Source organism: Vulpes vulpes, chromosome 13 (genome assembly GCF_048418805.1).
Source record: "Vulpes vulpes isolate BD-2025 chromosome 13, VulVul3, whole genome shotgun sequence".
Classification (NCBI taxonomy): domain Eukaryota; kingdom Metazoa; phylum Chordata; class Mammalia; order Carnivora; family Canidae; genus Vulpes; species Vulpes vulpes.
This window is the reverse complement of record NC_132792.1, coordinates 35,387,972-35,402,120: the sequence shown is the minus strand read 5'-3', so window position 1 is coordinate 35,402,120 and position 14,149 is coordinate 35,387,972. Positions and strand designations below refer to the sequence as shown.

The 14,149-nt window shown below is 42.1% G+C and overlaps 1 protein-coding gene across 17 annotated transcripts in view; it reads left to right on the top strand.

Annotated features, from left to right (window-relative positions):
- The window catches only part of VPS13B (vacuolar protein sorting 13 homolog B), a 727,825-nt gene that overhangs the window by 678,384 nt on the left and 35,292 nt on the right, over positions 1–14,149 (top strand). For all 17 annotated transcript variants that reach the window (XM_072734208.1, XM_072734211.1, XM_072734207.1 and 14 more), the window contains 6 exons: positions 48–249; positions 1,369–1,557; positions 4,169–4,315; positions 6,314–6,597; positions 9,440–9,567; positions 9,795–9,994. In XM_072734208.1, the coding sequence (XP_072590309.1) occupies positions 48–249; positions 1,369–1,557; positions 4,169–4,315; positions 6,314–6,597; positions 9,440–9,567; positions 9,795–9,994 (1,150 nt within the window). The remainder of the gene's footprint in view (positions 1–47; positions 250–1,368; positions 1,558–4,168; positions 4,316–6,313; positions 6,598–9,439; positions 9,568–9,794; positions 9,995–14,149) is intronic.

The following is a 14,149-nucleotide window of genomic DNA, read 5'->3' as shown; positions in this document are numbered from 1 at the left end:
AAGTCATCATATTTCATTGAGTCTCTTGCATGTGGTATTTGGAACAGGAATGAACAGCTGAGTCAGTGGGATAGCCCAATGCGAGTGAAGCTGTCAGTCTGGAAGCCATATGTTAAAACCTTGTTGATAGAGCTTCTACCCTGGGCGCTGCTTATCAATCAATCCAAGTGGGACCTCTGGCTGTTTGAAGGAGAGAAGATTGTTCTACAGGTTCCTGCTGGCAAAATTATTATCCCTCCTAATTTTCAGGTACTGTAACTTTTTTTTAGCTAATATGAATTCTTTTCTTTCAACAGCTAGCTTTTATTCTGAGCTTGCATTTATATTCTTAACAGAATCAGTTGTAGAAAACTGTCTTCTTAGATGCATATGTAAGGGGTATGGAATGTTCTTTGATATTCAAAAACATTTCAGATGCCTTTTTTTCCCCCCATCAGCAGTATTCACGCTTGAATTATCATTAAATTTGATAACTTGTACTAGTTACATTTTCATTTTCATTGTGTACAGGATATTTGACAAGCATTAGGGTTGGCCTCCTCAGAGTATGTTAAGGATATAGAGCCATATTCTGTGCTAACCCCACTGCCTAGATAAACTTGCAGTTCTTACAAAAATTCTCAGAGATCTACAAGATGGGAGAGAATTGAAGATTTCTGAGCAACTATTTTTGTCAGAGCCCCTTTTCCCTTATAAGTGGACCTGGATATCCATAATCATGGATGTCCACCCAGTTGTTGATAATAACAATGTGGAGTCATTACTAGCACAGGGTGGGGAGGGGGTGGAACCCTAATGTAAAACAGAATTTCACAGCCAGACTATATTCCATCACAAGAGAACTTTCTTGATAAGGCTAACCCATTTCAAGAAAGCACATATATCTTTAAGAAAACAGAATACAAGGAATTCCTAAACAAAATGTTTTCCTGGTGGGGAACAATTGGAGAGTCTTCTTTTTTGAGCTGTAGTTCATGAACATCTTTATTCAATTGCATTTTTCCTGTGTGTTTTTTTTTCTTTTAAATAATCAGATGATATTACCTTATGGAATTGGAATGTTAACCTACATGTACCTAAGGTTGCATATTATTCTTTACTGAAATGAAATGAAACCCTCCATTTTTAAGTCTTTGTGTCAAGGGGTTTTTTCCCCCTTCCATAAATATGAATCCCATTGTGAATCAAAGAAAACATTGAGAACTAGAAGAAAATGTATGTTGCCATTACAAAAACAAAAACAAAACTCATAAAGGGATTTGGTTGCCTAAGTAGACCTATTATATAATATAAAAAATTCCTGTGAATTGAGGTAAAAAAAATCCAAGTTAAGATAAATACTTTATAATTGAGGCATTGTTTTTCCAGGAGGCTTTTCAAATTGGAATATACTGGGCAAATACAAACACTGTGCACAAGTCAGTAGCAATTAAACTGGTCCATAATCTGACATCTCCAAAGTGGAAAGATGGAGGTAATGGTGAAGTTGTGTCATTGGATGAAGAAGGGTTTGTTGATGCTGAAATAAGGCTTGGTGCTTTCCCAGGACATCAGAAGGTAGGATATGTGTGGCTCAGGGGAAATAGCATGCCATCCCCTCAACCTGTTTAAGATGAGTCTACCCTTTTCTTTCTAGTCCCTTTTTAGTATTACATGCTCTAGATAATGTAAAACAGTGAAACATGCGATTTCTTAGACCTCAGTTTCACAGGGTTTGTTTTTTTTTTTTCCTTTACCAGTGATAAAAGCCATGTCACATAATTTATCCAATAACTGCTCTATTTCAGAACACTCAGCAGTCACTTGATTGATCGTATGTGGGGGAACAATGAACTTATTCCGAAATATCCACAAATTATACTTGGCCTCCTTTTCTTAGAGCAAGAAGTAGAGTTGCTAACATTCTGAGCACCAAGTGAAAGGACAAACCTCCCGTAGCAAATGTTATGTTCCTGGAAAGGGCATCCTGAGCAGAATCAATTCTGATCTTCCCATAGAACCTAATGTTATGAGGGACTTCTATTCCTAAACAGAGAACTGATACTCATGATGATATGAATATAGAAAACCTATTTCATCAGTTATTTAACGAAATACAAACGGTGTGTCATTTTCAGCATCAATCTTTTCTAAAGTCTATGAAAACCAATTAAGTTGAATAATATAGTAACAAATCACATTATCCTCAATGGATGGCAGCACAACATCATAGCATACCATGTGCGGTCTCATGCTGTACTGAATAATATCATTGCAATTTTAGCACACACACCCCCAAATCAGAAGAAGGGCTACCTCATCAGAGTAGCATGATTCAGAATGACCTTTTTCTGGGGAGAAGTTAGATTTTGACAGGCATTTTGAAGAGCCTATTGCAAAAAGTTAGTGTTATTGGTGACTTTTAAAAATAAAATTTCTCTGATACAAAGACGGTTTCTCTTCAGTATTCAGTGCTGGTATCCATTTCCTCAGAGTTGTCTGGGCAACACATGTTTATGTGCTGCCAGCCAAAATACTGTAACATGGGTGTAAATGGCAAAGAGCTGTAAGCGTGAATCACCCAAAGCTGAATAGTTGTAAGTTGAGAACGACCATCAAAACCTGGAAAAAATGTCATGATATACAGTCCAATACCTCCAGCACCTCACAAAGTGGCCACAACAAGTGCTGAATAAATGTGAATGAATGGACTGTTGGAAATAGTATATTTACTATTTATTACATAATAATATATATTTATATCTCATTATTCTTCGCTAGTGATTCTTTTTAATCCCAAGACCCCTTTACTCTCTTAAAAATCCTTATAGGCCTCCAAAATCCTTTTGTGTATGTGGGTTATAACTATTGACATCCATCGAACAAGAAATTAATACAAAGACTTTAGAATGCAAGAACACACATACATTATGTTAGCCATGACAGTTGTGACATCATAGGTCATATAACCTCTGGAAAACTCCACTGTACATTCATGAGACAATTAGAATGGAAAAGACAATAGCATCTTCGTATTATTATAAAAATAGTTTTGACCCTTGGACCCCCTAAAAGGATCTCAAACCCCATGCATGTGCGCGCGCACGCACACACACACACACACACACACACACACACACACAGACGAGTCCCAGAGTCCCAGGCCATACTTGGAGAACTGCTGTCCTGACATTCCCACTTACTAATTGGGTATCTTTAGACAACTAATTCTCCTCTGAGCACCTGACCCTCATAAAGCTTGGTAAGGGAACCTTGTGGAGGTTAAGAGCAGTACTGTAGAGTCAGACTGCATGGTTTCTAATCCCAGCTAGCCCATCTGTCCTTATGACCGTGGGCAAGTAACTTCACCGGTTTGAGCCTCATTTCCCTCTTCTATAAAATGGGGATAATAATAGCTGCTTCGTGTGGGTTATGTGAGGATTCTGTGACTTAACATGCATAAATACTTATGACAAGCAGAGCACAAGAAACCAATTTCTGAGGGCCAATCATTGTTTTTTTATCATCATCACTAGTAAAGTTCTCAAAACACCTGGTGGTCCCTACTAGACCTTAGGCAAGGTTGCTGCCATGATGAGCATGAGGAAGATGAGGAGGAATGCCTAACTGAATTTTTTTTGTTGAAAAGATGAGCGGCATCTGTTTACATAGAAGAGTTTATAATTAAATATTTTGTGAGAGAATGGGTTAAATAATTTGAAAACAAGTCTCTCTCACTATGCCATAGCACCAGAAATAACTGGTTTTCTAGAATACCCTGTTGTAAATAGTAGCCCCTTTTAGGGGCTGGGACATTTTTGAGGCTGAGAGGGGCCTCCAGTAAATACTCTGGAACACGAGTTAAAATTGGTACTATCCTGGACAAACCAACAGATGAAATGAGCTTTTAAAAATAAGAAATTGTTGGGATGCCTGGGTGGCTCAATGGTTAAGCATCTGCCTTTGGCTCAGGGCATGATCCCAGAGTCCTGAGATCGAGTCCTGCATCAGGTTCCCCTCAGGGAGCCTGCTTCTCCCTCTGCCTGTGTCTCTGCCTCTCTCTGTGCGTCTCTCATGAATAAATAAATAAAACCTTTAAAAATAATAAAAATAAGAAAGTGTTATATGCCTTATAACATTTTTTTGGCCTTATGATATTTTTAAAATTCTTTCCTCAATTGTCTTGCAGTTATGTCAATTCTGCATTTCCTCCATGGTACAGCAGGGTATACAAATTATTCAGATTGAAGACAAGACTATAATAATCAATAATATGCCATATCAAATATTCTATAAACCACAGTTATCTGTCTCCAAACCCCACTCTGGAAAAGAGGTAAGCAGTTCATAACATGATTGATTTGTCTTATGTTTTGATAAATTAGCAATAATTAAGATTAATTTTTTAGCCTAGAAAAGAATAAAAAACTTAACACTGAATCTAGGTAAAGAGCAATTTATTTGTTATTGAACTTTAAAACCATGGATGTCAGGGTCAGCACTTCCAAGGTAGTTAATGAGCAGAAATCCGACAAGGCAGCAGGTCCTGACACAGTGCAGGGTCACTGCCGCCTGCACCCCACCTGCTCAGAGGCTGCAGCACACATTTCTAGCATGCTCGCTCACCAACCCGGAGCTGTACCAGCAGGGAAGTGGGCCTGAGGACCAGCTCCTGGGTCTCATGGAAAAAAACATCTGCCTCCCAGGCTGCAGAGCCAACAGGAGCCATGCGGGCAGAAGGCTCAACCCCAACAAAGCCACAGTCTTGGGAGCACTTGGGAGTTCTCTGCCCATGAAGAGAGTAAATGTGAAAATGTACCAGCTTATTTATATGAACATTTCACTGGCAGAAAATAAATACAAGAAGGATTTTTTATTCACTTCTTCATACAATTAAAATGAACACTTGTATTTTGAGAGAGTAAGGAGACCTTTTAAAAGGATTTAAACACATAATATACTAAGTGGTCTGCTGTTGTTTTATGCAGTTGAAACTATCATAGAGGAATATATTTTCTTTCTTTACCTCTGCATTTATTTTTATCCGTTTCAGCTCCTAAAAATTACATTAGAGCAGTAAAATAGGATGAAAGTCTTACTCTTTCTGAGCTTAGAGTGCATTATAGTATTTCAGAAATGTCAGAATAATAGAATTTCATCTCGGTTCATCGAAGCATTGGTAGAATAACTATGTGACCAGAAGTACTCAACTGGGTGAGGATGTTCTCATTCTAGGTGAGGATCTGGCAAGACAGTCAGCATGTGAGCAGATAATTCTCCTGTTCCTCCCCACCCTAGGGCTTTCTGAGATACCGGGTCAGGGCTTCCCACACTGACATTTCCTCATCTGAAAACAGGTGTAATGTCACATTCCTTGCAGGTCTTTGGTGGCAATTAAATGAGGTATTATGAGTAAAAAAGTGAGGCACGCAGGAAACAGTAGTAGCCAGCAGCAGTCACAACAGCAGTGTTGCAACAAACTCCTGGTTTACCTCAGCTTCCTGGAGGCAAGGGGAAGACCCACTTTCTTCCAGACAGCTGAAGAGTGTCCCCTTTTTCACCCGTACCTGCTTCAGGCAGGTGTGGGAATTTTTTTTAAAGACATGATAATCCCTAGCCCCTCAGGGAGACCATGTGGAACAGTGGGGAAACCAGCAGATAGGAGACAGGAAGCCTGGCCCCGGCTGGGCTCTGCCATTCACCGTCTCTGTGATGTGACAAATCATCACCTCTCTGGAAAGCAGCTTCTTCAGGAGTTTTAAATAAAGTATCTCTGATGGTCCTTTTGAAGTCTGAAATCCTGAGACTCTACTATGCCAGAAACCCTGTGGAATTTCAAGTGAGGGTTGGGATCAGAGCTTCCTCCCTCCTCAGGATAAACCTTAAACAAAAATTGTCTTCTGAGCTCCCAGTCCGCTGTTCTGCATCTCATTCAGCTCTCTCCTACCCAAGGCCCCTCAGGGCCCACCCTTTCAGTTCTTCCATCCCTGCCCAAGAGGACCCCTTCTCCAGCATGTGGCCTGTCTCCCCTTACGACATCTGGATTTTTGCAGAACATGGGGGACATTAAGAACTTTGCATCACCTTCTAAATCACCCCAGCCTTACCGTGTTTCATTATGCCTAGAAAAGCAGACCCCACTCCCATGGCTTCTAATTGTCTCCTTAGGGCTTTCTCATGGGAATGGGATCCTAACATGCATCCTAACATCCCCCACCTGGCTACCTCCTGAGGATACGTGGTTATGGTTTCTTAGAAACTCTACTTTAAGAAGGTTAACTTCTCTCCATCGGTGTAGTCACTGTGCTCTCTGTGCTGTCTTTTCTTTTTTTAGTATTTTCACATTCCAGACAGTGCAACTTTCAGCATTTGCCCGGGGGGAGAGCAGGCTGCTGTGAAGCCCAGCTCCCTTCCTTGCTGGGACCTGATGCCTGACATGAGTCAGTCACCGCTGGACACATCCCTGCTTCAGAAACAGATCCTGCTGGCCTTCTCTCCTGCCGCAGGTGCCGGCAGCTCCCAGTGCTGGAGCCTGCCGGCCATAGTGAGACAAGAGTTTCCCAGACAGAGTGTAGCAGTGCCTTTTGGAAACCGTGGGGAAAATGGATTCTGCACCAGGTATTTTACATACATGTGGATGCCCTTCTTTGCTTGTTGCTACAGCTCTTCATCCAGGTGCCAGGAGAGACAGAAGAGTAGCTGCAGTGCTCCCCATATGTAAAACCAGGTTCAACTTTTATTTTTAACAGTGTCTATGCATCGTGCACAAATGTGCTCGTACCTGGGTGGCCCCAGTATACTACTGGTGAGATTTCTTTTCCTACTACTGATCCAGCTTATACTGGGGGGAAATGGTGGTGTTTGTCCCATAGAATGGCAGCAATACATCACAGTAAAAAGATCGCCTTCCACGATTACTCCTTAGCCTCTGTCAAGGGTTAAAATACGAGGGAGTCAAGTTGGAAAACTTTTTTCCTTTCCCATATTTTACGTCTACTTCAAAATGGAATTCTTCTTTAAAAGTCATTAAGAGAGATAACTTAGATAAACACAAGTCACAGAAGACTCTGTTCTGTGGTTGTTCCTGCACGCAAGTTCCTCCAATTACCAATTACCAATTATGCAAATAACAACCACAGAATCAAGCCGGAGACATGTAATGGTTTGTTCATACTGGACTTTTATTTTGCGGTTGTTTTGCATGCAATACGTCCTTTCTGGAGCTGTCAGGAATGACTTATTTATGGCATACATTAAAAAGTACAAAAGAAAACCTACTGCGATCTTACCAGAGGTACCTTCTTCTCATGAATTTATAGACTTTAAGACTTCAGCTCTCCTAACTTTTTGATGTCTACAGAGATTTCTAGCAGTTGAATTTTAAAAGATAACTTCCTAACTCGTGTTACCCATAACAGTAAGGCCCTGTTCCCTACACACATCCCTTCTTCTTTCACAACATTCAGAAACATCCCTGATTATTTTTTAATTTTTTTAAAATTTATTCATGATAGTCACACAGAGAGAGAGAGAGAGAGAGAGAGAGAGGCAGAAACACAGGTAGAGGGAGAAGCAGGCTCCATGCACCGGGAGCCCGACGTGGGATTCGATCCCAGGTCTCCAGGATCGCGCCCTGGGCCAAAGGCAGGCGCCAAACCACTGCGCCACCCAGGGATCCCAACATCCCTGATTTTATAAACACTTTTCATCCCTGATCCTGGAGAGGAGTGGTTATATTTATGTTCTATCTGAAGAAGTTAAGCGTGGCAAGTTTAAGGAAGTATTTTGGAAAGTGATGTGAACCTATGTCGAGAAAACAAAATTTATTTTTAAAACTGAAAGACATGGAGCCTGGATGGCTCAGCGGTTAAGCACATCTGCCTTTGGTGTAGGGCATGATCCTGGAGTCCCAGGATCGAGTCCCATGTCCAGCTCCCTGTGGGAAGCCTGCTTCTCACTCTGCCTGTGTCTCTGCCTTTCTCTTTCTGTCTCTCTCATGAATAAATAAATAAAATCTTTAAAAAAAAATAAACTGAAAGAATCCTAAATAAAATTTCATTTGGAAATGCTGTTTAAAGTTCTAAGAATTGTAAGACATGATTTTATTAATATAATTTAATCTTATCTATGAATACTAAACTAGATATTAGATTGAAAATACCATATGTTAGTCCTGGCCCTCAGCTTTCTTGGCTAGCAAGAAGAAATTCTCTGAGGTTGGCTTGCCCCAGATCTTTCAAAATTAGGCTGGGAAAAGAACTTTGGTATGTATCCAAGGACTGTATTCTGCAAGTAAATTCACTTCCTACAGCCCCATCTCCTCCTCTCCTTCTACTCGCCTCACTCCTATGGTGCACATTTGATGGTGTTACTAATGTGATTCCCTGAATGCCAATGGACAGTTTGTTTTTGGCATTTCAGACAAATACTGTCTTTGGGAAGGACTCACACTAGTGAACAGGATAAATGGCAAATAAATTCTTCAGTGCATTATCAACCCCTTTTCATCACTGTAAACTGAGGGCCATGTTTGGCAAATGTCTGATTTCTTCGGTTAATTTGGTCAGTCCATGCAATTTAAACTTCAGAGAGGGGTATTTTTTCCCTGTTTTTTTTTTTCTTTAATTTATTCATAGAGACAGAGAGAGGCAGAGACACAGGCAGAGGGAGAAGCAGGCATCATACAGAGAGCCTGATGTGGGACTCAATCCAGGGTCTCCAGGATCACGCCCTGGGCTGCAGGCGGCGCTAAACCGCTGCACCACCGGGGCTGCCCTTTTTCCCTGTTTTGATATGAAATATTGTTAGGTAGTCTGTGGTATACACTGGAAAATTTCTGTCTCCCCATTGCGGAGGGCAGCCTATGCCCACACAGCAGTTTTTCCACTGCCAATGAAGACAGCTTCGCTCTTGGTAGTCAAAGTGGAGATCGTGTAAAGTATGATAATATTGTGAAAATTGACAGCTGTCATTACGAGCCTACCTTTAGAATATAAAAGAGCAAGTACCCAAGATTCTCCAGCAGTGCTTCTAAAAGCACGTCAGCTCCTCTTATGCCAAAACTTCCTAAGCATCATTGAGAAAGAAGACACTCTGTGTGAAGGGTTTAAGGCACATTTGGCCAGGGGAAAGTAGAGTCAAGTCAGGGTTAGTGCAAGGTTAGCTATAATTCTCTCTAAGTGGTATAAGTTATTTATTCTTTTAAATAATTTTTGTACATCTTTGAATATTTTCTGATAATCACATGTTAACAATGTTGTGAAAAAAATCAGTGAAGCTATAATTAGTGTATGACAGGCAGTAGATGAGAGGATGGTCTCCTTTCTCTGGAAACATTTCCTCTGAGGGATCAAAGAGAAGGTGTTCTGGAGTTGTGAATACTACAAATCTAAATAAACAGGAACCAAGCATTCATTTTTTTCTAAACCACTTCTGTCATTTGATTTGATTTCAATTCTAGGGCAGTAGCACTGACATACCAAGAACACCTTGGGGTGATTTACTTGACCCTCTCAGAAGACCCTAGTCCTCGAATAATTTTCCACAACAGATGTCCAGTAACAATCCTTATAAAGGAAAATATCAAAGGTATGTTTTATAGCATTGAATTTAAATAACATAAAACCTATATTCTTTCTGGAGGTTTTTATCTAGCAGCTACCCATGATTGCTTTGAAGAATGTTTAAATAAGAGTATCATTCATCCCTCCCTTTTCAAGAAGTTTCTCCTGCCGCATTATGTTTACTATCCCTCGGTCTTTGTCCTCAAGGCCCAAGTCTGCACATGTGTTTTTTTGTTTTTTGTTTGTTTTTAGATATTCCAGAGTTTGAGGTTTATTGCCGAAGAATTCCTTCTGAATCCTCAATTCATCATGAACTGTATCATCAGATTTCCAGTTATCCAGACTGCAAGACCAAAGACTTACTTCCCAGCCTCTTCTTGAGAGCAGAATCTCTGGAGGACGTAACAGCCGAGTGGAGTGATGCCGTCGACATCAACAATCAGGGGACACAGGTCAGTGAGCCATGCATGTTCCTCCCAAGGCCCAAAGACAGATTCCCTTTTCTAAGGTTCCATGCTTGTCTGTTTTTAAACAGTTTTCCAAATGCTGAACTTCTTGTTCTCTGTATGAGGACACCTGTGAATCCATTTTCATATGTCATCATTCAGTTATAAATTCTCAAATACAAGTATGTGTCTCCAAAGTGTACTATCCAGCTATTTACCAGAGAGGAGTATTTGGTAAAGGCCAGCCCCCATTGGGTCTAATCCAAGGTCAAAAACAAAATAAAATTGTTAGACTTCTCTACATAGAGGATAGCCCTCCTGTCCAGAATTTAGGAAAATCATAATGCCAACCCTAGATTCATCCCATTTTTTCTAAGTTTTAAAACTTAATATAAAAATATACATATTTTTGGGATCCCTGGGTGATGCAGCGGTTTGGCGCCTGCCTTTGGCCCAGGGCGCGATCCTGGGGACCCGGGATCGAATCCCAGGTCAGGCTCCCTGTGCATGGAGCCTGTTTCTCCCTCTGCCTGTGTCTCTGCCTCTCTCTCTCTCTCTGTGTGACTATCATAAAAAAAAAATACATATTTTTAAAATGTACATAACACTTAGCAAATATAAGTACCAAGTTACAAATTCTGAACAGGTAAATGTCCCAATTGGTCTCTCTCTTACTCTCAGGGGTGGATGGTGTTTTATTTTTGTTGAAAATGGAATATGAACCTAGCAGTTCATTTCTGCTGTACTTAAATTTTACCATTTTTAGGTGTATAATTGAAAACACTCACTCTCTGGTACAACCACCACCACTCTGTTCCATCATCCCAGACACTGTACATTTAGGCAGTGATTCCCCACTCTCCCTCCACTCAGCCCTTAGCCCCTGGTAACCACTGCTGTACCTGGCATCTCTGAATGTGTCCAGTTCACGGCACCTCATGTAAGTGGAATCTTACCATACTTGTCCTGCTGTGCCTGGCTCAGTCCGCTTAGCATAGGATCTTCAAGGCTCTTTCCTGTTACAGTGTGTGTCAGCACTTCATTCCACTTTATGGCTGAGTAATGTTACACTATACTTTGTTATACCTATAACAAAGGTATTTCATTCGTAGGTCCCATCTACTATAATGGTCACAAGACACCTATTAAAGTTATAAATATATTTGCCATAATAATGATTATCATTTAATAATCGCCTACTATATGCTAGGCATTGTGCTAAGCACTTGGCATTCATTCCTCTCTAATCCTTACAGTACCTGTACGAGACAGGGCCATGGGCTGCATGTGACAGAAGTGAAAACTGAGCCCTCTAGGAGTAAGGTGACCTAATTCCCATGTGTTACAAGAGAAGGGCCTGGGATCTGATCCAGACCTACCTGACTCCACAGCACTGCTCCATACCACTATGCCATGATCCCTACTTCCCTACCCGGCATTCCTGAGGTTCCCTCTTCCCCAGCCGGCATGTTCTTTCTCATCTCTCTAGATTCTCTCTCCTCCCCCCCACTAAAATCTCCCCACCACCAGCCCCTCTCGATGTTCATATAACATTTATAACAATTGCATCTCTTTCTCTTCTTTTTATGATTGTATCTGTTTACTTGAGAAAGAGAGAGAGAGAGACAACCGAGCAGGGGGAGGGGCAAAGGGAGATGGAGAAGGAGACTCCCCACTGAGCAGGGAACCCAACATGGGGGGGCCAATCCCAGGACCCCAGGATCATGACCCGAGCCGAAGGCAGACCCCCAACTGACTGAGCCACCGAGGCTCTCCTGCATTTATTTCTCTAAATTTGTTTCCTACCAAGTTGGAATTCCTGGGAGTCAGATACCTGCTATATTGATCCTTAACCTGAGGCAGAGTGCCTGTCAACATAGTAAGAATAAATATCAAATCAGTAAATGAACAACTGAATGAATGAATGAGAAGATGAGATTAGGTGAGAGAGATTGTGTAAAGGAAGGAAAGAGAGCCCCGGGTCTGACCTTGGGAAAGGCCAGTGTGTCAGTGCAGAGCAGCCGCAGAGACTGAGGAAACAAGCAGAGCAGCAGGAGGAGAACTGGGCTGGGGAGAGATGGAAGACCCCAGAAGGACAAATTTATAGGCTATAAAATGGCGGGGAGAGGGAAGCATGGTAGCAATTGGAAATGACAATTGTAAGTGGAAGGGAGAGAGTAGAGGAACCCGTGAAAAGACCAGGAGACCACGAAGCAGAGGAGGTCAGAGAGGAGGAAGCCATGTCCATGCAGCAGGGGCAGAGTCAATCAAGGAGAAGCTGGGGAAAGTCAGTGAGGACCTGTCTGGAGAGCCCAGTGCAAGGCCCAGGGGTGGAATTCTACTTGCCCACAGGACATCAGAAAAGAGGTGGGGAGGGGCATAGGTTAGGGAGAGCTATTTGGAGGGAGGGACCAGAAAACTGAGTGAACTGAGGCACCAGGATGAATTTATTGTGAGGTATGGAGGAAATCATCTGCTGAAAGGGCTGGTGGCCTGGAGAAAGAGGTTGCTGTGGAAACAGGGAAAGGATGGGGCCCAGGCCAGGTGCTCAAAGAGCCGAGCGGCCCCGGGGGCCACACTACCAGCAGACCTGTTTGTAACTGGCCCCACACACAAGGGGGTGGTTCCTATCAGCAGCTCTCATTGGCTGCACAGGGAAAATCTAGACCTGTGCAGCCTCAGGAGGCATTCTTGGTCTCATTAAGGTACAAAATAAAGACTGCAGGCTTCCCAAGGCTTCCTGAACTCTGCGTCACTTTGGAGATTCTTCAAACCTTGCTTGCTTCTCTATGTGTAGGGTGTTCTTTACAATAGACTTTCTGCCTGCCAAACCTTATTTCAAGGATTCCCATTCACTCTAAATTTCCTCGAACCTTTGTAGTCACACATACTTCAAAACTAGGAGGAGGTGCTCTTTCCAACACCCTTCTCATCCCTGGTCTGAGGACCCAGCAAAGGCCCACGTTACCATTAATCTTTGAGGAGCTGTGTGCCATATGTCCTGCAGACCGTGGTTCACTTCCTACTCCGCAGGAAGATTCGTTTCAGACCCTCACCGACATCCCCTCAGTAATATACCAGGGCATATAAATCACTGGGGAGCAAAGGGAGCTGTGTCCTCTGATGAAAGGAAGCAGCCCTTCTATAGGAGTGAATTCGTCTTCCAGGAGCCTTTCCTCAGCCCTTGGTCTGAAGCCCATGATGCGAATTTCAAAGCTGACCTTAAAATGAGGATTAAAACACCATAAAACCCCCAATCTGCCCCAAGGAAGACAACTCCTTTAGCTTGTGCCAGAGACAGGCCCCTCACCTCAACTTTGGAAATAGGACCTATTTTGCAAATAGGTGTCAGGTTGTACAATTTTGAAATGGAATATGACAGGGAACATGCAGAAAATAAGTTTATAATCACACAAAGAAGGATTCTTTGGATCAGGAGTTATTGGGAAGACCTGGTAGCATGTAGACCCTGAAATTCTGATTGTACTCGGTGTGGGTTTTCCAGGTTTGTGCTCCTGGCTCACACCTGGCTAGAAGACATCTCAGGGCTTCTCACCAGAGGCCCCGAAGCAACAACTGGTGCTCTTAACCATGACTTTACAGTGGTTGGTAGCCTGACTCCAAGGAAAACATTGTTTTTTTCCTAATAAATAAGTTGAAGACATAAAAAATGAGCTTTACATTGGCCATTTTAAGTCAGTTTTGATCCTATCAGAAAAACAGTTTAGAACCCAGAATAGGTAATGGGGTTGTAGTGTCTGAGGATCAGAGACCTCATTTTCATCAGTGTTAGGTGATATTTTTTTGGATAAAAAGGTACAAAGAAAATGCAGCTACCATTTTACTAACATCGACACTGAGAAGTGCACTTTAGTCACTGATCATCAAATATGTGCTGAATTTCTAGAATGTGCCAGACGCTCTAACCAGGTACTAGGACCATGTGAAACACAGTGAATAAGAGGGAACACTACCCTTGCCCTCAAGGAGATGCCACATGGAGGAGACCAATAACAAACAAGTGATCCCTGAGGCTGTTGGGTTGTGTGAACTCTGGGGAAACTGCAAGGGGAGGTCAGCTGTCCTGTTGGGATGGACAGCAGACTAGGTTGAGAGGCCAAGGAGTGTCCGTCTGGTAAGAGACTTCGTGTCTCTGCCTTT